Genomic DNA, 24,581 nt, shown 5'->3' on the forward strand with positions numbered 1-24,581 from the left:
ATAAGAGAAGAAACTTTACATAATACTTTTTCAAACACCAATTTATTGAAGCTAACACAAGTAGTGACATTAGCATAATTTCATACATTTCGGTATGCACTGTACACAGGAGATTTGGATTTGAACCATATTCATATTTCAAAGTCAAAACCATATACGGTACAACTTTATTTTAACATTTCATATTTTAAATTTGCATAATTTTTATAAAATAATTAACTTTATTAATATTTTACCTATAAAAAAAAAATTATAAAAAAAATTAATAAATCTATAACTTACAAAAAAAAATTTTTTAAAACCTTGAGCAACTTAAAAAAAAAAAAAGATTTAAAGTTCGGACGAACAGCAACGAAGGTGCTAGTCAGAAGATTAGTGCTTCATCTTTGATAAGTTAATAAATAATTAGAGAACATGTCACCAAAACAAACTAAGTTGAGACTAGACGCAGAGCCAGGCTCAACAGCAGATATCAAGGGAAGGATAAAATCAGATCAGATGCTATAACAGTTCCAAATCTTAGACAAAAGACATGGAACCACATGGAGAAACTGTTGGAACAATGGCAAACGAGAGGACTGTTTCCAGCAGATGATCAACCAGCACCAACGAAAGCCCATAGAAAAGCAGTAATTGACCATGAAAATTGAGAATACCTGCGAGAACAACACGCATGGATCAAAGCAGGACAACCCCCTTGGTATGGACCTGCTAAAAGCGCTATGAACAGAGCTGAAAAAAGAAAATCTAGAGTTATAAGTCTGGTACTCCATCTAAAATATGTCAGCCAAGAATCAACGAACAGCATGTATGTGGCTCAAGGAGCAGAGCTCACAGCAAAGGAAGATAAGAAAGAAAAGACAGAAGAAGCTCCAGTAATCCAACCTTCAAAGCTCCTTCCAAGCCTGACAGGTGCGCCTCCTCCCTACATGACAGAAGAATACAGTTTCTTTCAACCCCCAATACAAGCTCCAACTCTAGGTGTTTTAGGAGGAGTATTGGAGTTGGACGGTCTCCCCACAGCTACACGTGTCAAAGACTTGGAGTATGAGGTAAGACTCCTATCTGGTGAGCTCAACAGAAGATTGGAAGAACTAGGCAGAAGAATGGAAGAGGAGCTCAACAGAAAGATGGAAGAACTCAGCAAACGTATGGAAGCACAACTCAAGAGAAGAGAAGGCGAAGGTTCTCCAGACACCACAACCGTAACTGAAGCTGGAAGACTCAAGAACTGCTCAACACTCACGCTACCGGTGATAGCGGCTGGAGAAGGAGGATTGAAATACCAATCATGGACTCACAGAGACATGGAAGCATTAGCGGCAAAACTACCTCCACTTACACAAGGAGGTCAGAAGTGGGAGAATGATCTGGAGAAATACACAGTCCAAGACCACCTGTGCTTGGGAGACATGAGGGCACTGCTTGGACGGATAGAAGGAAGACTCGAGGCAAGAGCAGTGGATTCCAAGGCCAAATGCACCAACTCTCCAGATTACATTTTCTTCAACAAAGTCAGGTCGAGGTATTGGGCTGCCATTCGTCAAATCTACCCAACAACACAGAGTTTACATGCCCTCAACAGCCTGAGAATAGAACCGGGGGAAGACATGTATGCCTTCCTGAAGAGATGTGAAGGAGTGTTGGAGGACTGCACTGGAGAACGACATGACGTTTCACATTCTGTCGTAATGCTGTGGAAGAACGCGGTCATTAACGCCCTTCCCCTATCAGTGCAGGCAAGCCTGGGAGATGTGGTGGCATTAGACGCTATACCCATTGAAGAATGGAGACAACATCTCATTTACCACGATATGAAATACCAAGCAACCCAGAGATGTCAAAGACGTACAGAATTTCCAAACATGAACCAAATGCCACTGACAGCCTGGTATCAACCGCAACAATGAGGAAGCTTCGAGGACCGGACCATCAGGTGATGCATCTTCAGCACTAGAGTATTTTGAAATCCAGCTACATAGAGCCACATATGTCACCACAGAAGGGAGAGGTTGAATGTTATTTAAAAGATAGTGAGTAGAATATTGCATTTACACAGAGCATCCACAGATTAGAAGTAGCAGAGTAGAACATTTAGCAGACTATTTTTGTAATTATGAGAAGGAAAATACATCACGAGTGATGTTGTTCCCCCACACAGAAAACTATTGTGTCCACACAACTAGTGAGGTCAAGAAGACTGGCTTCCACCCAAAATATGCAAGGAGCGGCGATACACCTGACGTGAAGCTGTCCAGACCTAAAAACAGAAACTCGATTCTGCTGTGGTGAAGTCTGGCTACAAAGGGAGGTGTTCTCAAACCAGTGAAGAAGTCAACAAGAACCCAGCTGAACTAGAGAGTGACTGTTAGCGGGAGAACTGTGACGGAGCGACAGAGACTGGCCCAACATTTTCCAGCCAGTACATAGATAGACCCCGTCAGAAGACCGGGGCTGTGTTTAAAGGGGAACTTCATTTATTGTTAGCCAGAAGTGCAGTTTTTAATCAAACAATTATGTGATTTATGGAGTCAGATTACATTTTTCTCATAAACACAATTTTATAATCGGTCTGAAGTATCTGTTTTAAGGCGTGAGCTGCAGATTAAATAACATAACACTGATTGAGAGCTTGGATGAAGAAGTTCTAGGGTTTTTACAACAGTTTCAAGAATCAGTCTTTATTTATTTATTCTTGAGTAACTACTGATTTATAGTGTAGTGCGTAAGGCAATATCTCATTTGAGTGAGGGGCACCAGCCCTTCATGCAGGTCACCCTCTGTGAGAATAGTTCATATTTTCCCTCCAGTTTGGAGAAATATTATTTTATCATATGTTAGTTCAGCAGTGTCAACCAATCCTCTAATCCTAGAATTATTGAGACGTATTGGCGACACCAGCGGTATTGTTTTTCGCAGCAACGATGATGCATAATGCCATGACAAAAGCCATTATTGAAACAAGTAAACTATTAGAAGTGCTAATGAAAAATCTTTTGTGAATATTCGTTTATGCCATCAGAAAGCCATACATCATATGATATTTTTGTACGCCTTGTGGGTACACGGAGAATTTATATTTATTTAATGCAGCGTTATTATGGGTTTTACATGTCCTGTTCATAATACGGTAATCATTGCAATATTAATTGAGCATTTTATGCTCAAAGGAGGGAGTGTCATGATTATACAGATATGTTGATTCGGTGACGTTGTAGTTAATAAATAATAAAATGTAGTCAACAATAGGTCTCATAACAACAAGAGGTATGCCGAAGCTTGGGCCTTCTCCAAGGAGGGAGTGGTCCAGTTTTAGATATTAGACAAATAGAAGTGGATGAATAGGTCAGAACTCTGAGTAATATTATGCAAGTTTTGTCTACACAGCAGGCTAGGAAAACTACAGAGATACCAGACGAGACACCAGAAGAGACTCCTGTTTGGCCAGGTGATTGGGTGAGGGTGAAAGTTCACAAAAGACAGTGGGCTCATCCCCGGTGGACGGAAGCGTGAAAAGTTGTAACGAACTTCACACGCGCTCCGGTTTAAAGGTAAAGAAAAAGGAGCAAATTGACACCACCTCACACATTGTCACCCTTCACTGGCAACTTCCAGAACATTATTGGGAGTTAGGACTGATTTGGCAGAGCTGGAACAAAACAATAAATAGAAATAAGATAAAGATAGAAACAGCACAAAAGACAAATTGTCTATAGATTTTTATAGATTAGCATTAATGTGAAAACCTATTTTTTGTTTTACATCTGAAAAAGAGTCAAATTTTTTGTATATGTTATTTTTGTACTCATTATTTAAATTCTGTAACGGACACAACCAGGGATAAAATAGAGATGATGAAAAGAACAAAGCCAAACCAATTGTGGGGTCCCCGAGGGATAAGAGGCAGAATAGCATTGTTGATTGTGCTCATTACACTTGGCACCTTTCTGGCTGGAAGGGGAGTACAATATCAAGTAAAACATGGAACCATTAGTTCACTCATAGAGAATGCCCACATCACTAATAAGACTCCAGCTGTGTTTCAGAGACTTTCACTTATCCCCAGAGCCAAAAGATCAGCTGAGCAACAAAAGGAGGAGTTAGAAATACTCGGTCCCAAACAAGAGGCGGTTATAATCAAGATGATTCACCCCCCTATATGCAGTTCTTGTATCAAATGATGAGATGCGTTTAAGTGATTGGGATATGTAAGTGATGGGGATTTACAGATTAGGGGAATCTCTAAATACACTGGATCCATGTTTTAGTCCGTACCAGAAACACCCCCTGTTAAGCTATGAACAACCGACCGGTGACCTATCTGAGCACAATTATTGAAAATGATTGTTAAACACAGGCTACTAACCCACAAGTACAGCTTTGTACGTACAAACTCTATGAACAAGATTCCCCAGCAGATAGTGGCGACATTGCAGATATGTCCAGTCACCAAAGTTACTACGGTTCTAAATAACAGTGAGATTTAAAGTGATGGAGAAAATATGGAGACGTTCTTTTATAGTGTGTGAAATATGTGGTGCTAGAAACATGTAGGTATTTAAATGTATAGAAGAAAATGGTTTCCTGAAAGAGTTAATTGGAGTAAACATGTTACAGTGGGTGAAAGCAATGTTTAGGGATATGGTAAAATTATTAGTAGACTTGAATTGTGTTTAGATGACATTTAACAACGAAGATGGATGGTAAGATTAGGAAAATAGAGTGGAAAAGGTTGGATTTATTTTACCTCGGTGTGTTAGAATTTAACTATACGTAATGCCTCCCGAGATCTCTCTCTCTCTCTATCTATCTATCCGCCTGTCAGACCGCTACGACCCCATCGTCCAAGCAGACAAAAGACCTCAACACGGAAGACTCCTCCTCCTCCATCGAACAGACAGAGAAGCAGAGCTGAACCATCTCCACCTGAGGAATCCAGAACTACAGGTGACATAAAAAGGCACACTCTCATCGGTCCCCCACAGGACATGAAGTTCCAAGCGGAGTCACAAGATTTGGGCACAAGAGCAGAGTGTGGGACATGAGAGCAGAATACGCCCTCCATGCAACCAGTAGAGACTGTAAAGGAGGAGATGAAATGCAAAGCAGATGGGACACTGAAAAGAGTTACAGCGGAAGGATCCAAGAGCGGATGGACTGCGGAGAAGGTGGACGGAGGAGAGGAAAGGACGGAGGAGTTGGCATGGTCCGGCAGAACGTGAGGGGGTCGTGGCTTGACAACCAGAGGGGGAGAGAGGGAAAACGTGAGTGAGTTTACACATAAACACACTTATTCACCAACGAGAAATACGTAAAGAAAAATATTTATTAGCCATGAATTAATCAATTGGTGAATTTATAAAGAAAAAAAGAGGAAACTATTAAATAACCCTAAAAACACACTGAGGGTAGAACATATTATTCAATCTTTTCATCATATGAACAAATTATTCTTTAAGAGTGTATTCATGTGTGAATTTGGGGAAGATTTAATTTGTTACAGTATAGACCTAAAGTTTAAAGGGATGGTTTTAGTAACCACTCTATAAAAGCAGACAAATCTTTATTTGTATGGAAAAAGTTAAAGGTAGAGCTAGTACCAAGCCAAAGATGGTATTCCAATCTAGAGTATTGATTTCTCCATTGTAGCATGGTTATTACCACAGGAGGGAAGATTAAGGTTGAAATAACATTTGTTTTCCGTCCAAGATGTAGAGTTTTAAAAAGACAGCATGGGCAAAGAGAGATTGCACATTTTAAATAAAAAAAAAACTAATATGATTGGGAGTAATACATGCGGGGCCTTGGATCACTCATTGTGATGCTGCATATTTTACAACAAATATCGTTCAGGGAGAAGGGGTCGCTCGATCCACCCTGCAGATGTTTTAAATCTTACTTGCAGCTTCAGAGGGAGCGCACGGCACCAGAGTATGAGTTTTAAAAGACAAGCGCCACCAGCTCCTAATGGTCATCCATTCACCAGATGACCTGACATTTAGAGATGTTATTTAAAGGAAAAACATACCTGCCATAAGTGTAAATTCTTGAATTGAACTACAAACCATTAATGAAATGACTTCTGTTTCTAAAATCCTTGTTAAAGGAGGAAGTAATTATCACATGCTCGGGCACCCAAGGTTCCACACTGTAAAAGGGGTTAGCATAGCTATTTAAGTAGACCAGAATTGAAAATAAATTTGTATAATGAGTTATTGATATTCCACCGGTTCTCACACCATTTCAGGGACTTTATCACTGCATTAGAACAGACCACCCAAAGTTACTGAGTAGGAACTTTTAAGTGATGAAATTCTACAACTCTTGTAACTGACCAAAATCTTCTCCCAGAAATGACTGTCTAGAATGCCGTACCCCAGAGTAGAACGCACAACGGCCCCTTCTAGAGAACATATTACTTTCATACCTTAAATGGTATGAAAGGAGGGAGGGTACATTTCTCATGAGGAGACAGTTACAAATGCTAGCAGAACAAGACGACCAACCCCCGTATACAGATGTTGATGACAATGATGAGTTAGTTTAAATGATATGGATTTTCGGAGATGAGATTGATCAATGAATGTCCAGCCGATGTGATTCTTTAAATGATGAAATCATGTGAAGAAGTGAGCAAAATTAAAATGGAGTGAATCCATTTCAATTTACTTCATACTATTCCAAGATAGTATATTTTTATTATTCCAATTAATTTTACACTATTCTAAGATAGTCCATTTTATTTGACTTTATTATTTTATACTATTCTAATATGGTAGATTTCATGTTGTATAAATCATTGCTAGTCTAAAATGGTTTGATTCTTTTCACTTTGTAAAAACAAGTGCCTTAACACTGAGCGTGGTATGAGAATGGTTTCTGAGAAAGGAGGGAGGAAGAAATGTTTTGATACCAAGCCATTGCTGCTATTTTGAAGAATGATATTGAATGCAAACACTAGAAGTTATACACAAGGGAAAACTTTTATGTTTGAACACAGGCAAATAATTTATTTTGTATTTCTGTAAAGTTAAGCCTATTGAACCATTCCATTTAGACTGCATGTTTGTAATATGAGATATGTACTATGCGAAGTTCAGATGAAGAACTCATTGATTTCAGTATTATACACACCTTTCAGGTGTGTAAGGAGGGACTGTTAGAAATTTAAAATCAATGTTTTGATGGTATAATGTAGTTTAAACATACTGTCAAGTTAAATGCTCTTTTTTTTCTGAAAAACCAGAAATTCTTGTGCACAAGCAGTTAAGCTTTTATTCTGAAAATCCTTCATCTACGGTTAGCATTTAGCATGTGGCTAATATACGATTTCCTAAAGAGGTGAATTGAGTAGCGAAATGACGTGGTGTGGTGAAAACCGAAACCAACTGATTTAACACTACAACTATAGATGTCGAGATACTACCATGCTGAATATTAAATGAAAGTACAGTTTATTTGAATATACTATTGTTTACAGACGAGAGTAGCATGTGAAAACATCCGGAATGACCGGAAACCAAACCAGCCGTGAAGCATGTTCTGTATGTTTTAGAGTATTGATTACAGCGTTTAGAATGTGTTACATGAAAAGTGATGAAAGAGAATATGAGGAGAAAAGGGGTGTTAAGCATATGTTGAAGGTGAAAAGTACCAATCCTCTGTTTCCTTCTGTTTTTCCTCTGACTCATCTCCTCTTGTGATCAGTCCAGTAGTTGCTTGTAAAGGGGGTAACAAGTAACTTAATGAAGCATTTGCAAACGAGACACTCATTGAATCTAAAACGGTGCTAGCGATACTGCTAGTGCTATCGGGCGTCAGCCGCGCCGTGTGTAAATGTGACCTGAGCGAAGGCTCGCAGGCAGGTTAGCTGCTGCGCACGGGTAATATGTTTTGTTTACCTGAGTGCAGTCTTGCAGGCACATCGCCTTGTCTTTTTTTTTGTTTATTAACATTGACAGTGTATTAATGTGAGCTCCTACACCTATAATAATTTGGCCTTTCATTGAATGCTTTATAAACCAGTTAAACGTACAGATGTCAATGTGAATTGGAAAACTGCATTTAATGTTGATGTATTATTTTATGCCATTGATTCACTTCAATGGAATGAGCTGTTAGGAACCTAGCATTGCCTACTTGTATGGAGAATGTGAAGCAAATAATCTTACTCATATTTAATACATGGTATTGTCATGGACTTCATTTTATTTGGAAACATGTTCTGTACGTATTTTCTTGTCAGAGTTACAGAGCCTCTTGGTGCTAACACTTAGAAAGCTTTGTAATTTATGTCAGAATCAGACTATAACTATACTATAAGCAATATCAATGACTATTTACTGAAAATTGATTATAAGACTAGCTGAGAGCGAATAACATTCTGTGGCTTCGCAGCAGCTGGCCCTAGGCTCTGGAATAGTCTGCCGGCCCAGACACTAGGGTGTTTTAAATCCTCACTAAAGACTTCTCTCTGGCCTTCTAGTCAGAGCGGAGTATGACACCTGACTATTCCTGTGTTTTATATTTCCGTTGTAAATTATTGTGTTTTTATTACATGTACAGCACTTTGGCTCGACCAAAAATCACTTTCAAATGTGCTATATAAATAAAACTTGATTTGATGCAGCCAATTGTATGTTTTTGTTATTATGAACATACGATGGTACAACATTGTATTTTAGTGTCAATGATCTGGGCTTGATGCGCAGTTCGTTTTGACCGTGTTGTATACACACACCCTTTTTGGCTGCAATAACTTTGTCGATATTGGAAAGTACACGCATCCTACTAGTTAATCCCAGTTTATGAATCTCTCTGATATATTGTGGTGTAAAAAACTAGCTTGTAAGACGGATGTAGGGAAAAAAGGAGAGTATGTGCGTAATTGGTGTCCTATGGATAATGGGCTGCAACAGGCTTATAAAGTCATTCTAAAAGACTTTTCATTTCCATCATTAAAGGGTTTGAAGAGTGAACAAAGACTTCCCTGATGCATACAGCAGTATAAGATTGATCCGAAACACGAGAAATAGAAATACTTTTTAATTTGAAGGTTCATCACAGGCATAATCGTAAACAAGATATTTAAAAATGCAGATTTCATTATCGTCGCCATACTCTCCCGTCTGTCATGCGCTGTGTCACTGTCACTCACACTCTCACACACACACACACATTTACTTACACACCAGAGACTAAAAACACACCAAAAAAAAGTGACTAGAGACTGTGCTGCATTAAAATACAATCCACCATGGATTCACTGCCTCACGCATGCACGCACGCACATACACACACTCACAGAGAAAGAAAGGTCTGCATCAGGGGGCTGTGTTGCTGTCGTAACTTCTACCTGGACAAAGAAGTGATCCTGAGAAAGGCAAAGAACAAACCATTAGTTTAATGAACAGACGCGTTCACCTAGTGTTATTAATGCAACAATTAAAGGAAATGTATTTTAGTAGCTCCTAATTCATCTACCCGTTTACTCTGTCATGATCCGTCTGTCTGTACATAAAAGATCCAAAACACATTCTTCCCGCTCATCTTATTTGTGCTTGCTTGCCCAACCAAAGCCCCCCAGGTGACACTGTAACTCACTGTAGCTTGTCCTGTAGCAGCTCCAGCCTCTGTCGGTCCACATAGCGCGAGAAGAGGGAGAGCAGGTTTGGAGGGGTGAAGAGGGGAGGGGACAGAGATGAGGGGGGGACGCTGAGCAACTCCCTCGTCACCGAGAACACCAACTCAGTCCTGGATCAATGGCAAACAGCAACACAAGAGACACATACTTTGTGTGGGTGTGAAGAAAAGACGAGGATAAAACATAACGGCAGAGAAACAGTGAACAGAGACACGTTGGAGAACGCACGAGAAAAAGGTTTACATCACTGACACCACATCTTACCATCGATTGTCGTCCATGAGCTGACAGTTGGAGTCAGAGCTTTGCATCCTCTCTCCTTCACTCAGGATCAGATAGAGCAGCGTCACACCAAACTGAACCGAAACAAACAGAAGAGTTGTGTATGTGACGGATACATGTCATTCATTATTTTGAGATTTGAAATCGCAAGGTCATAACGAATATTTTTTTTAAAGACATTTTTATACAAATAAATGTCTTATTTTCAGATTTAAAAAATGCCTTTAAAAAGGATCAGCAGGACCCTTCCTGCAAACAGCGGAATATCAAAAGCCATTCATGCAGAAACATACTTCATTGTTTGTTTAGGTTATTATTTAGATCTGTGCGTGCAGCTGAAATGTTTAAATTGTTATATTTCTCTTTTGCCTCTGGCTTTAGTTGAATGCTACTTTTGTGGGCACTGAAAGCACTTAAAACAGAAGCAGTACTTGTACTTCAATTATTATGAATAGTCATGTCAATGTGATATTTCTGTTTCTATTAAAGCATTTGCGAAAATTCAAAAAGACCAGAGGCCTGTGCGACGAAGCCGGTTCAACCTAACCTGGATATGTTTGAGTTACCCGGCTTACCTAATCCAAAACAAACGCGCTCTTGCTAAGCGGTCCTACGACGTTGGCTATCAACTCGTTAACTCAAGCCAGCCGTGTCCTATCTAGTTAGGTGCGCGTTCACATGAAAGGGGTGGTATTTGGAGCATTCGACCAATCACAAACATGGAGAAGCATACGGACAGCGCAGCGTCATACTTCCTGAATGAAAAGTCAACTATATAATTAGACAAATATGAAGACGAACATCCATGACTTAAACACTTTATCCAGGATAAAAGCCACATAGCTGCACTTGCAAGGTGAATACAGCTGGTAAAAGAAAAAGTGTTTGAATGCGTACATTAACAGGTTTATGATATCACTGACCCGTCTAAGACACGAGCGGATCTGACTTTAATTACATTTGTCTCGAGTGTTTCGTCAACTTAATGTGTTGCTTAAAATAATACTTCTGCATACAGTATGTGACACTGTGAGTGTTGCACGGCCAGATACGACTCAGATAAGGAAATATATTATACATTAAGATGTGATATATGAATGATAATGGGACACATCGACGTCTGCACTCACAGTGCCGCGGACTGTACGTAATGTTACTTTGATCCGGTTACTTATGTTGTGGCAGATATTTAAGTAAGCTTTCTTAACGCTAATGTTATAATAGCCAGATTGCTCTGAAGATGGGAGGTGATAATCTATTAATGTTCACGTTCACACAGTCGGTGATTTTTGCCGGCCGTCTTTCCTACAACGGCAGCTTTTCTGTATTTCCTTTCTCCTGTAATATGACTTGATAGCTTTAAACTCCGCACACGGAGCTCTGATTGGTCAGCAGGCGGTGCTTTCACTGAGTTGATCTCTTAGCCTGCAACCTAACCTGCTCCCGAGCAGGTTAGCCCCACAGCATAAGTTACCATGGAGATCTAGCCCGGTAAGAAGAGAACCAGCGTCGTAGGACCGGAATCCCAGAGTTTTCCCTGAAGTTAGCTCGATAAGCGAAAATCCGGCTTCGTCGTACAGGCCTCAGGTGTCATTATGGTGTATTGAACACAGGGTGTACCTTGTTGTGCAGTACTGAGGCCAGCTGGCCCTCGCTGCCCTGCAGCTCCTGGAGCAGGTCAGTGAGGGCGGAGCTGCACAGAGACTGGATCACTGGGGCAACCGGCTCCACCAACAAGCACAGCACCTGAAGAAGAGCGGGGACGGAGGATGAAGCTCCAAGCATTTCATAGTATGGCACAACTTATTTTCATTAATCTACTCTCTTGATGTGGACGCATCAAAGCCCAGAACATCCTTAATAAAAAGGGGACCTTGATTAATGTAGGCATTACTGACCACTACAGCTGGGTCAGCAGAACATGTCAGAACCTTTAATTTTTAGTCAACATTTATTATTCGACTAACACTGGGTGCAAAGTGCTGCCCAGCCAAACTGTGACTGTGCAGCTGTCAGCATAGCACCCAGTCACAATAAACCATCAAAAGCTTGAAATGTTATTATTTTTGTTGATATCGTCCTATTCATTGTTTTTATGCAGGAAAACTGTCAGAATTATAACAACATTTTATTATAATATTTAAAAAAATCTTAGGATGAATAGTTTTAGTTATGTATTATTTATTTTGTATACGTTTCCTAGAGCTAGTGTTAGGAAGTTTTTTATATTGCTCTGAAAACTTCTCTAAAAATCTGTTTTTATTTTTACTTTTAAACAATTTGCAGAAATGTCATTTCTACTGAATAGTGGGTTCAATGTCTGCAAAACACATGTTCTTCTGTCTGATGGACGAAATTAGAAACCCTGCAATTCTGTAGAAAAGCAACTTCTGACATGTTTCAGAATCCACTAGTGTGACATCCTACTACATCGTAGGATGAATCGTAAGAGAGTAATTCACTTTGGATTTCTGGATAAAAATGGGTCCTGAGGCGTTACCTGGTCCTGCTTATCCTTCTTGGCCAAGGCAGGAAGGTTGCGGGAAATCGCCATGACAACGGCGGCAGCCTGGGGTGAAGGTAGGAAGGGGAGGAGCCTGGAGATGAGGCGCTTGCCCTTCCTCACTGACATGATCATTACACACTGCTCATCACTCACCCTAATCAAGAGGAGGAGAAAAAGAATGAGTGAGTAAAGATAGGCTCTCACATACTGCTGTGTAGCAAGAAGAAAAAGAACAAGGTTAGTCTACCTGTCGTCCCACTCCTTCTCCCGCAGAGTGTTGCACAGCTGCAGGGTTCGGCTCTTGTGCTGCTCCAGCAGAGCCTCCCTGTCCTCCTCCGGCGCCTGGACAAAACGCTTCTCAAAGTCTTGAACCTCCAGCAGCAAACTGTACATCTGGAGGACAGAGGTAGTTGGAGAGAAAAGAGTCAAACGTGTGTATTGAGGATTCAGATGGGTTTGCTGTTGATGAACATGTGCTACATCCGTCCTCGTCTTACCTTCTCCACAGTGTAGAGGATCTGTCGCCTCTTATTCCAAACCTGCTTCTCTCTTTTCTCCTGGGGGCAGACAGACACCAACCATAAGACTTCAAACCTGACCAGAGAGGATACTACAGAGACAATCAGCACTGAATAAGGTACAGAACTATTCAAACCAGAAAGAGCAGAACTACATGCAGGTGAGCTTTCAGCCCCCCAGATAATGGGGCCTCTAATACTTTTACACAAACATATTTACCATTGACCAATCATAATGCCAATAAGGCTTTCTGTCCATCCGACCAATGCCAGACCAGCCGCTCCTGCAACTGCCTCACAGTGCCGTTACTGTGAAGCAGCTTCAGGAGGTATTCAGCTATACACACTGAATCTCTTCTACACCATGCCTCATACCGCTAACCTTCAATATAACCTCTTTGCTTCGTCTTATCCTTCTTACTAAAGAGTAGTTGTTTACTAGTTTTGTAGACTAAAACAGGAACATGCTAACAGACCTCGTCATCGGTGCGACTCGTCACCACGGCATCGATCATCTTGCGAGGGTTGTTGACGCTGGAGACCGTCAGCTTACCCAGAGAGCCTGCAAACTGAACTGCAGAGACACAGATGTCAATATTCTCCAGCATTCTGATGAGGATCTATACATCCCGTACTATAGAGGGGAGATCATATTGTGGCCTATTACATTGCTTAGTTGAATACTCAATTCTGATTGGTCCATTTGGACATTCAGCGGTCTGCACTTTTTCTGAATAGCAGACGAATAGCAGACTAAGGTAGCTCTAATCAAGGAACCATGTGCAGTCATATCAATGCGCAGAAAGAAGTCCAGTCATTTAAGCCGATGGTAGGCAGTAGAATGGTCTCATTTGACTTAGCGAAAGCAATGCAATGATTTTTAAATGAACATTGTTAGTCAAATCATTGTTTATTCAGTAAGTAGCAGAGGTCACATATTTATAACTCGAGTCACATATTTTTGGACTTGAGACTTGCTTGACTAACATTGATAAAAGACTTGACTTGGACTTGGTATTCATGACTTGAGACTTGACTTGAGACAGATGACTCGAAAGGACTTTTTTGTATTGTAGGGAGCCCCTAAAGGGCAATGAAAAAAGAAAAAGACACTGTATCTCGTTCGCAAGAGAAAGCGCCAAGTAGGAAGTGGAGCACACAGGAGACAACCGTTTCATTGCAGACTGTAATGTTTATGTTGGGAAATGGCAGTGCATACATTATTTTAGATATATTTCGAACTCTATGGGCTCAGAACAGTCTCATAATACACACATGCACACAGAAGGATTTACATTTGTATTTCCGGATCCACACTTGTGTTTTTCAATGCACACACAAATGTGTTCCGTTTCATATACATGTAAATAAAATCCAAATACAGAAAAAAGTTTTACATATGTATTTTTGATCCACACATTTGTTTTCCGTTTAAAACCTCTGAACCTGCAAACACAAACCGCTTTCTGTGCACGGATCGCTGTGCATTCGTTTGTGGGTTTTTTGAGACTCCCCTGACGGTCAGCCGATTTGTACTTGTAATTTCTCTCATCTATAGCCAATCAGATGTCTCCTCCAGTCTAAGCCAATCACATGAGCGCGCCCTCACAAGCGTATGATATCTTGCATTCATGACACTTCATATACGCATTTTGAACTGTCCGGTCAGCTCGCTAAACAGAGGGCGGAGCATCAGGTGATCATGCAGAGCTACGTCTCTCCGTCAGACTCAGCAGCTGATCTGATCTCTCTCTCTCTTTCGCGTCCGGTTATACTTCACTCGCGTTTATGTCCATATCGATCAGATCCAGCTCTCCTGATCGGCCTTTATAGAGAGCACTGATCAAACTATTAAGAGTGAATATCGGCCGATAATGACCGGCGGGGCTTCCCCCGTTGACAGTTAACTGTCTAGCACTGGCTTCGTAATGCACTGATCGATTAGGCTAAGCTAACCTGTAGCTGCTCCCTCCACACTCACAACAACTTCATACAGACATAAATAAAGCAGCTGTATTCGTCATACAGGAAACACACATTTAAAACGGTTTTGCCTGCCGTTTTTGTGTACACACAAGCATTCATCAATGGTTCGGAAAGTGGCGCTGTACCTTAATAATATAAAGGCTTGTATTTGCGTGCATTTCCTGTTCGAAAACTGAGAGTGGAGGTGTCCTGAGATTAGCGCCTGCAGGCAGGCTCCATGGACCTGTCAGCTCCGACCTGCGCAAAATGCATACATGAAGCGCTACGTCATGAACGCAAGAAATCTACCCTCGTGGGGGCGCGCTCATGTGATTGGCTTAGAATTGAGGAGACATCTGATTGGCTATAGATAGAAAAAAATTACAAGTACGAATCGGGTGAGCGTCAGGGGAGTCTCAAAAAACCCACACACGAATGCACAGCTATCCGTGCACAGAAACCGGTTTTTGACTGAGACTGTTCTGATCCCATAAAACTCTGACTCTCATTCACTTCATGAAATCGCTACAGCACCAGGAGGCAGCGGGACGTCTAACTCCGCCTCTGAAAAGTGCAGCACCAGCGCGTAAAGAGCTGTGCCTTTTACGCAACGCCTTCACTGTGTTGACTTTCATTAGAACAGCTAAAGAGCGACCGCTGTCTGCTAAGTTTTAACCACATACACCTCTACACACACACATCAAACTGCCCGATGAATCCCCCTATTACTCATTTTATGAAGGAGATGTCCGGTCACTAAGGCGCATGATGTGTGTGTGTGTTTGTGCTCTGCTCAGCTCTGTGTTCGCTGTGGTTGTGTGTGTCTGACAACGGCATTTGTTTTCAAATTACCATGGACAGTCATTTCTATACATCTGGCCAACTCCATATGTATATGTGAGTGTTCCCAAATGAAAGAAATGTGTTTAATCCTAATGTCGCCACACACACACACACACACACACACACACACACACACACACACACACACACACACACACACACACACACACACACACACACACACACACACACACACACACACACACACACACACACACACACACACACACACACACACACACACACACACACACGTTGTATTGGCTTTGATGCAATATTTCTTTGTGCACAGACACAGTTAGGAAAACAATGAGTCAGTGTCATATGGGAGCACCTTAGACAGACCATGGAGTAATGCTGTGACCCTGCTGAAGGGGAGCCAGGGCAGAAGGCTTGACATGTTGCTGTAACATATTTGTGTTGTACTCCTGTTTTCACTTTAGAGCCCTTTTAGAATTTATTGGGGTATAATTTCAGCGCCCCACTCTCCATTGCTGTTTATGTTGAAACAGGGTATATGCAGGAATCCTGAAGTCAAATGTAATACCTTTTAAGACCTTTTTTAAGACCCTTTCCATACATTTTAAGACCTCATCGCAACTTTGAGTTCTAACCGGTTACCTTGACGACACACTTTACCTCACATTTACTATATTGATTGTAAGATAGCACAACTAAACAGAGTGCAGACAGACTACTGAAGCCTCCTTTCCACATGAACTTCAACCTCTCTGTCAAGGTCAGGTTTAATGCAGTATGCTGCTTTTTTGCTTCTGTACTCTGTGCTCTTTCATTCCAGTAAAACTCCTCCGAAACCATTAGAAACCAGTATTTGACCAATAAACAAAACAATTGACAAAACATTGAACTATGAAATATATTAAACTTTGGTGAGCTTCAGCGGCCACATAATGCCATATAGGAGCTCCCTCAAAAATACCCAGGGGTTAAATTGGCCCGGCACATAGGACGATGCTCTGACGTCATCACTCTCGCACATTTGTCATATGTTTACAAAAACCGATATATATGTTAATACTTTTCTCGTTCTTAATATAGACTATATTTTGGGTCGATATCGTGTTGACTTTACTTTAAAATAGCAGATCTCTGTGACCGGATATAGTCTGGCTTAGTGAACATGTGTCTCTTCCTTGGAGGAGCAGCATCGCCTGGACTCCGCTGCTCCTTCGCGGCTCAGAGAGTCTGCACTGCAGCAGTGTGTGTCAGCGACGTGCAGTCAGGGGAGGCACGGATTGGCCATCGGGAGAGTCGGGACTTAAACGCCGCGGCTTTCTGGCTAGCACTTAGCATGTGGGACCGGACAGCTTTGATCCCCATCGACAGACGGCGCGCTATGCATGGGGCCGCCTTGAGGGGGTTTCCCGACATGTCGTTTCAGTCAATTAAAGGGTGTTTCATGTTGTCGTTGCTGTGGACCTTCTTAATACCTTGGAAAATGCCGTTTAATACTTTTTAATAGCCTTAATTTTCGCTAAATTGATTTATCAACTTTTAATACTTTTTAAGACCCCGCGGACACCCTGTGAAAATAAAACAAAACTTTTCATAACCACAATATTTTAACTGATTTAAAATGCGGAAACTGTGGTTATTAATTATTATTAATTTCGTATGACTTGACTTGACTTGCTTGACTCTCACCACAGTGACTTGGGACTTGCTTGAGAATAGTGGGTCAAGACTTGAGACTTGCTCATGACTTGTACATGTAGGACTTACTCCCACCTCTGGTAAGTAGCCATGTATTAAAGAGCCTGTGACAGCCTCCCAACAAATGTTGTGCAATGAAATATTGGGCTACTAGTAATCTCGAACCGTCAGATTAAAAAGAAGGTGCGATGCCGTTCCGATAAATATCAATCATTTCGAACATCGCGGGGAAATTCCTTCGACTCATTTTGAAGTTTTGGGGGAAGCCGGAAGTGACGTCAATGTGGGAATGCTTCACTTTGCGGTGAGAGAGCCAAACACGGACAAAATGTGTTGTCATGCGTAGAAATTGTGAATTACTGAGTTTAGGCACGTTAATAAGGTTTTAATGAAGTTGACTACAGTATATTCATATTTGTCAGTGCTTTCATGTCAATTCGGTGAATATAAACATAAATGATCGTGGTGAAGATGATGATTAAATTATGATTAAAAATCGGTAGTGAGAGCTGCTGAATTTCCTCCCGTCGGATGTGATATAAAAACAAATCGATTATTTTTGTAGTTGTAAACTCAAGTGGATGAAACTACATTTATTAGTGCTTTCGTGTCAATTCGGCGAGCATATGATACATTAAATGATCGTGAGGATGATGATTTAAAAATCTTTTGTTTGAGCCGGTCTGCATTTCCTGATGAAAAAACAAACCGAAGCTTTTTATAGTTGTAGTACACCAACATGGATTAAACGTGTGGGTTTTTTACCACAATGTTGGGGAAATTAATGGATAAAAAGCACGGATTATTATTAATTCCCACTCCGATCGGGACACTAGGTCCACCGTTTCCCCGCAGCGAGGCTCCACCTGTTGACAGTTTACGTGGGCTGGCCTGGTTTCAGTGGCGGACTGGCCATCGGGATCCGGTCGGATAAGTCACTAGCACATCCCCCACTCCCCCCGTTGACAATTTACTAGCGGTAATGAAGTGGGCCGGTCGAGAGTCCCGGGATGATTTTTAGTCCCAGTCCACCACTGGCTACATGACCGTATTATCGCCCATATTGACGGACCTAATTCCTAAACTTCTAACAGATACAACATAAATCGATCCTTCAGCTTCATATGAGCTCTCAGACACGTTCAAAATTAAACTGTCATCGCTGTCTGAGCTTGCTGCTGTGTGCGCCATTGTGCATTTACATGCAGATGCTGGGATCCTGAACGGTGCAGCTGGAGCGCTTGGCCCGCAATGACGTCACACATAATTTGGCGGGATTTGAAGAATCCCCGAGAAGATCCAGGAAATGGTCAACATTGAAGGGCAGATTAATGGTTATCAAAGTACAAATATCCAAAATCAGTTCAGTAACGGTTTTCAAGGGGACAATATTTACTCAAATTGATGGGTTTGGATGATGGGGGAAACCCGTGTCGCACGCTCTTTAATTTTATGTGCAGTGAGCCTGCACGTTGTCTCATCATTCTCTCATCATTTACCTGGTCTGTAGGTGTGTTCCACCTTGGCGACCTGCGGAGTGATCAGTTTGGTGGTGTGCTCCTTCTTGCTGCTGTCTCTCTCTCTTTCCTGTCGCTTCTCCATCTTTTCATAGTAGTTCTACACACACACACACACACACACACACACACACACACACACACACACACACACACACACACACACACACACACACACACACACACACACACACACACACACACACACACACACACACACACACACACACACACACACACACACACACACACACACACACACACACACACACACACGGTTTTGACAACAAGACTCTCACTTTCATTGCTTTACTCTTATTTGTGCATGCTTCATCCTTTTCCTTTATTCAATATATTCATGCTACCTTTGCTTTCCAAAAGAAAATATTCGACACACTGAAATTGACGTCAGCTTTCATATGCTTTCTTTTAGTTTTCATTATTGATATAGTGCTCAATCATCTATAGACTGTCTTGTGCTAAAATGTTTTCAGGTTGTTTGTTTATAGAACTGCGTCCCCAGTGAAACCTGTAAAAAATGTAGATTTTTCAGCCCCTGCATGATTGCATCAAACAGGGTAACTACTGAATAGAAAACCCACCTGATAGTAGTAGTCATCCAGGTAAGGGTCAGTACTTTGCAGCTGCATCATCTGGATCTTGGTAACCCATTCCTTCTCTTTCTGACTCATAAGGTTACTGTAGGGGTCCCTGCTGCGCCGGTCCCCTCCTGTCCTGCCACGGTCCCTACAGGGAGGGAAACACACACACAACATGTCTTTCCTTGTTGGACAGCAGTTCTCCTATTGTTCATGTGTTCTGTGTGCACACTCATACACTCTCACTTACACTCCCCGGTTCTGCATGCGCTGCGTGAGCATGCGGCGGTGCTGTGGGTGGAGGTGGGTGGTGTTGTGCCGGATGGGTGGGGTGTGGTTTGGGGGGCAATGGGGGGGCGGCGGGCCCATTCTGTGACCAAGTGGAAGAGGTGGCCCCCCGAAGAACGGCCGGAAACCCCCGCCTGGTAACAAGGGAGGCGCTGGACCGCCACGAGGAAAACCAACCATCTGAGGTGAGACAGACAAAGTAATGTGATCATTAGTAATGCGATGTAGCAGTCTACCATTGAACAATTACAGGGGCGTGTCTGAAGCTCGACCAACAACCAATCACATGAATATCCAGCCCACAAGCACGTGGTTTGATTGGCTAGAGCTTGTACTGGCATATGATTTGATTGGCTGACGCTTCCGTGGAAGCTTGAAAAGTTGAAATTGAATGGGTGAAAGTGTGAAGCTTCAACGCACGCCGCCGTGCGGACGGGCCGTAACAGGTGTCTAAATAAACTACCAAGCTAGCTACTTTGTAATTTCCTTCTTGTCTTCTCCTGTTTATAGTCTTTGTGCAAAGCTGGGCAGAAGATATATTTTTATCTCATTAAGTAGTTCTGAATAAACAGTACAGCTAGGACTCAAACATTTGAATTTTCTCTAAATGTCACTAGTATTGAAGTAAAAACGTAATATACTTCTTAATTTTAATGCTCGATCTGAGGTATGGCAATTCATCTGTGCATAGTCTTCAATTCAATTATTCTTGTTTCCAAAAAAAATTATCTCAGTTACTTGACTGTTTTTCAGATGATCTATTGGGATGATTGACTGTGTCTATAGGCGCGTTCACACCGCAGTACTTTTCCCACTTTAGTTCCGATATAGTTCCGAAATGTCGCGTTCACACCAAAAAGAGCCGGAACAAAAATTGGTTAATGAGAACATTTGTACCCCCTTTTCCGTCCCTGCTAGAGAACAGGTACTTTCGTGGGAGAAAAAGGTTCCTATGTCTGATTGGCTGGGCGGATTGCAAACCAGGCCCCGTAAAACTCCCAAAAGGTTTTGTGAAGCCGCCATTTTATTATCCTCGCATTAGCATTATTAGCATTAGCATTAGCCCAGCGCAGAAACGCAGAGAGACTAACTTATGGCAACACAAAAAAAAACATGGGAGCGGTGGAGATGAGGAGGTATCGGCGTTCTGGCGATTTACTCGGAAGGCTTCAGTAGAAGCCTTCCCCAACTCCGGGGACTTCCGGTGGCAGTATACGCCGTGAAGTTGTTTGCAGCCTGCCAGTGAACCCAAAGCAGAAGAAGAAGAAGAAGTGACGTCAGCGGCTTCATTTGCCTATTCCTCCCTCAGGGACTTATTCCGGTGTGAACGCCATCTGTACTTAGTTCATCAGAACTAAAGAGTTCTGATGAACTAAAGTGGGAAAAGTACTTTGGTGTGGACGCGCCTTATGGCACCAACCTGAGAGTTGAGCAGCTGGGCCCGTTGAATCTGAGACAGAACAGGACCCACTCCAGGGGGGAACGGACCACGGCATAATGGGGAGTTCTGGACAAAAACAGCAAAAATATATTTTCATAGACATGAAAACTGAAAATGGAGGTTGGACTTCAGACCGAATGTTCAAGCTGTTTATCTATATACTCCATATGGAACCATTCATGTCTTCACTTCAAACTTAAAAGCAGCCCTGTGATGTCGTTTGGATTAATATGCAAACAAACCGGGGAAATTAGAGGGGGGGCGGGTAGAGGAACACTTACAGCTATATTGAGGAGGGTATTGGGTGACAAACGCTCAGGGAAAGGAGGAGGGTATCTGTGCTGGATCGGGGCTCTCACATGAACCGCCGTGGGATGGTGGATCTACAAACACATACACACAGCGCAGGGTTAAAAGAGACAAAGCCAACTAGAGGAAAGTAACATGCCAACAGCTGTGCAGCCTACATGATTAACTGACTTTAGTTCCTCTAGTGGTAGTATACAAGAAACACTAGGTTAGATGCTCTATTAAATGTACTAAAAATAAAACATTTGGATCCTACCAAAGCCAAATAGCATTCATTATGTCATTGTAACCTTGGACATTTTAGAAAGGGGGAATGGTTGAAGGAAATCTGTAAGGAAACACTTCTGTTATTCACCTGATGATTCAGGGCATGGCTCATTGGCTGTTTTGGCGGGGTGCCAATAGGCACTGCCCTCACAGGAGGGGAGCCTATCACAGGGGAAGAAGAGCGTGGAGGTGGGACCCTCTCTGACAAATCCCGTCCTTCATCGCTCCTACCCTGAGGAGGACGTGTAGGAAGGCCTACCTCATTGATTATAGACATTAGTGGACTATCCTGAAGAGGAAAAAGAGGGGGAATAACATATTAGTTAACACTGATGACCTGTCCAAAATCACCACCTTGGTTAAGTCCTTTACGTGCTGAGCATACTGGAAACAAATTGGAGAAATATGTTGTGTTGTGATGGATCATTCCAGACAGTGGAAGACAACATTTGAAAAAAAAAAAAAAGCCAGTGACCCTTACCTCCATGTGTGTGACCATTCCAAGCGTTATACTGACTGGACCAAAACCCATACTGTTCTCCCAGATACTGTGAGAGTTCATCTAGAGAGAATGACAGAAATTTGAATTAACAGTGGAGAATTTTTTTATTTTATAACAACAAAGATTAAATAATTGTTACTGCAACAAACAAGTTATACAAAATATATTTAACAGCATGAAATCAAATCCAGGAAATGATTTCAATCCTAATTCCACAAATAATTAAAACCCCAAACCTGGGCCATAGGAGCAGTTCCTCTACGCAGCAAGTGCTGCTGCTGTTGGTAGCTGAGCATGGAGGAGGGGGGAAGGCCAGGGGGCAGGCCTGGAGAAGAGCACAGCAGATTTTAATAGAAAGATTACACAGAGGGTAAACCCAAGCCCCAGGAAGTGCGCCGGACTCTGAGGGAAATATTCGTTGTGGCCAAACGGCGGTACTACACTTCCGTATCAGTCACTGGGCCCGGAAAGATTTTTTCCCATTGACTAATATTGGGAAAGAGACGTCTGTAAATCGTTGGATACTTTTTTTTAAACTAAATAAACTACCCAGTATGAACATTTGTATAGCCCTTATTAAAAACATTTGTTCCTCAAGTTGTAAAATGTGCTAATAACGTTATTCGGAGAGTTATTTTCCTCGCCATTATGAACGCGGATCTAACCCACGGGACCGCGCCGCCCGGCACGTTCATGTTACGTATTCAGTACTACATGAGTTTTACCTTTACCATGGATGCACAATAGGAACGGACTACATGATTATATGAATACTTTCGTGACTTTTCGCTCTCTCAAAAGTTGGGCCATTTTGTCTTCATGCACCAATGAGCAACTCTCATAGGAATGAACGAGGCCCCGCCTCCCACGCTGTATCCAGTTCTTATTATACATCCATGGGTAAAACACATTGTCAAAAAGTAGCATAAAAAGGGTGTTGTGTCTGAAGGTACATTTGACAAAACACTCTTTTGGATGGCAAACAAAGCTCACCTATTATGCTATATTTGAACAATATATTATAGGGCCATATCTATAAAAACATGTTTCTGGAGTGTTTTGCTCAAAATACCAAACAGATCCCCCTCTATTTCAGCCCTGTTACTAAAGTGCTGATTCTGGGTCTGGCCCTTTAAATGTAACTGAGCTGCTGCTGACAACGCCCCTTTGGAGCGTCCATCTGCATACAAGCAGTGAGCTCTGTGAAGAGAAGGTTGTCCACCAGCAGAAACTCAGCTAAACAAGAGAGCTATCAAGGTGTTTGACAGAGACAAATTCGTACCATCCTTGGAAAAACACATTTTCTTCTTTTATTTCCTGCTTCTTTACACATATTCTCTCCAATACAGCGTTAGCTCTGAGTGCTAGCTATGCTTGCTAATGTAAAGACCATAGACGGATGTAGGGTCCGTGACGTCACCCATAGGATTCTGCAGAGTTGCCGAGAAGCCCTTAGTAGGCGGAGTCGGCCACTAATGGCTCGACAGTGACGTCAGAGTTCAACTCCCGCCTACTCCAGCCTGCTCCAAATAAGGGCAAAGAGGCGGGACCTCCTGCCACCGAGCTGAAAGTTCCAGAGCTAGCTGAAGCTACCAAGCTAAGCTAACATGCTCCCCATCTGCACACTGCCGTGGCATTTTACGTTTCTAAGGTAAGCGGACATGAAACTATTCAGCAAAACTATAAATAATAATCTAAGTTATTGAGTTTTTAGCATAATACTTCAGAATCTCAAAATCCCTTAACGTTTGTATGCAATTGTGCTAAATTCAACACTGGAATCAAGCAAATATGAATATGTTTGCATGACATTAGTTATTTATATTTTGATATCACTTAATTATACGTTTAATACATTTAAGTCAAGCTAAGGTACATGTGATGGTAGCTAGTTAGTGCTCTTGCCTGTGAGGCCTCCTCCAAACAGCATAATAACCAGACTGTATCATTAAAACTAAGTACCAGTTCTAGATCCTTGACTTTAGACAAACAATTCAAAAGACAACATGTATTTAAAGACCAATCTTTATTTGAATGTGCCTCTTAACCTGATATATTAGTTATACAGTAATAGTATTGACAATCTAAAAAAGACTGAGCAACTCAACAGTCAACTTTATGTTTCTTATTGTCTAAAGCATTTATTATTTTCATTTTCCCCCTCTCATATTCAGTGTGGACGGATTGAGACAGCGTGGTGTCCAGAAAGCTGCAGAGACTTCAGGGA

The 24,581-nt window shown here is 41.8% G+C and overlaps 1 protein-coding gene across 1 annotated transcript; it reads right to left on the reverse strand.

The window, feature by feature from the left end:
- Positions 1-9,029: 9,029 nt before the first annotated feature.
- Positions 9,030-24,475, reverse strand: patl1 (PAT1 homolog 1, processing body mRNA decay factor). The gene is made up of 16 exons (XM_079646376.1): positions 22,591-24,475; positions 22,334-22,414; positions 21,941-22,141; positions 21,558-21,659; positions 21,256-21,342; positions 19,798-20,015; positions 19,551-19,695; positions 18,931-19,048; positions 13,426-13,523; positions 12,929-12,988; positions 12,679-12,824; positions 12,426-12,585; positions 11,546-11,671; positions 9,908-9,999; positions 9,604-9,753; positions 9,030-9,373 (listed from the first exon to the last, which is right to left on the reverse strand). Exons 1-16 carry the CDS (start codon positions 22,648-22,650, stop codon positions 9,352-9,354), a joined length of 1,866 nt encoding a protein of 621 aa, XP_079502502.1. The 5' UTR covers positions 22,651-24,475; the 3' UTR covers positions 9,030-9,351.
- Between the last annotated feature and the right edge of the window lie 106 nt (positions 24,476-24,581).

The sequence above is a fragment of the Notothenia rossii genome, assembly GCF_949606895.1.
Source record: "Notothenia rossii genome assembly, chromosome: 1".
NCBI classification, from domain to species: Eukaryota; Metazoa; Chordata; class Actinopteri; order Perciformes; family Nototheniidae; genus Notothenia; species Notothenia rossii.

Coding starts and splice junctions, on each gene's coding strand:
- patl1 (XM_079646376.1), bottom strand. CDS start 22,650: ATGCTCAGCTACCAACAGCAGCAGCACTTGCTGCGTAGAGGAACTGCT. Junction 19,696..19,797: donor CGCATGCAGAACCGGGGAGT/GTAAGTGAGAGT, acceptor CCCTCCCTGTAG/GGACCGTGGCAGGACAGGAG. Junction 11,672..12,425: donor AGAAGGATAAGCAGGACCAG/GTAACGCCTCAG, acceptor GCTCTTCTTCAG/GTGCTGTGCTTGTTGGTGGA.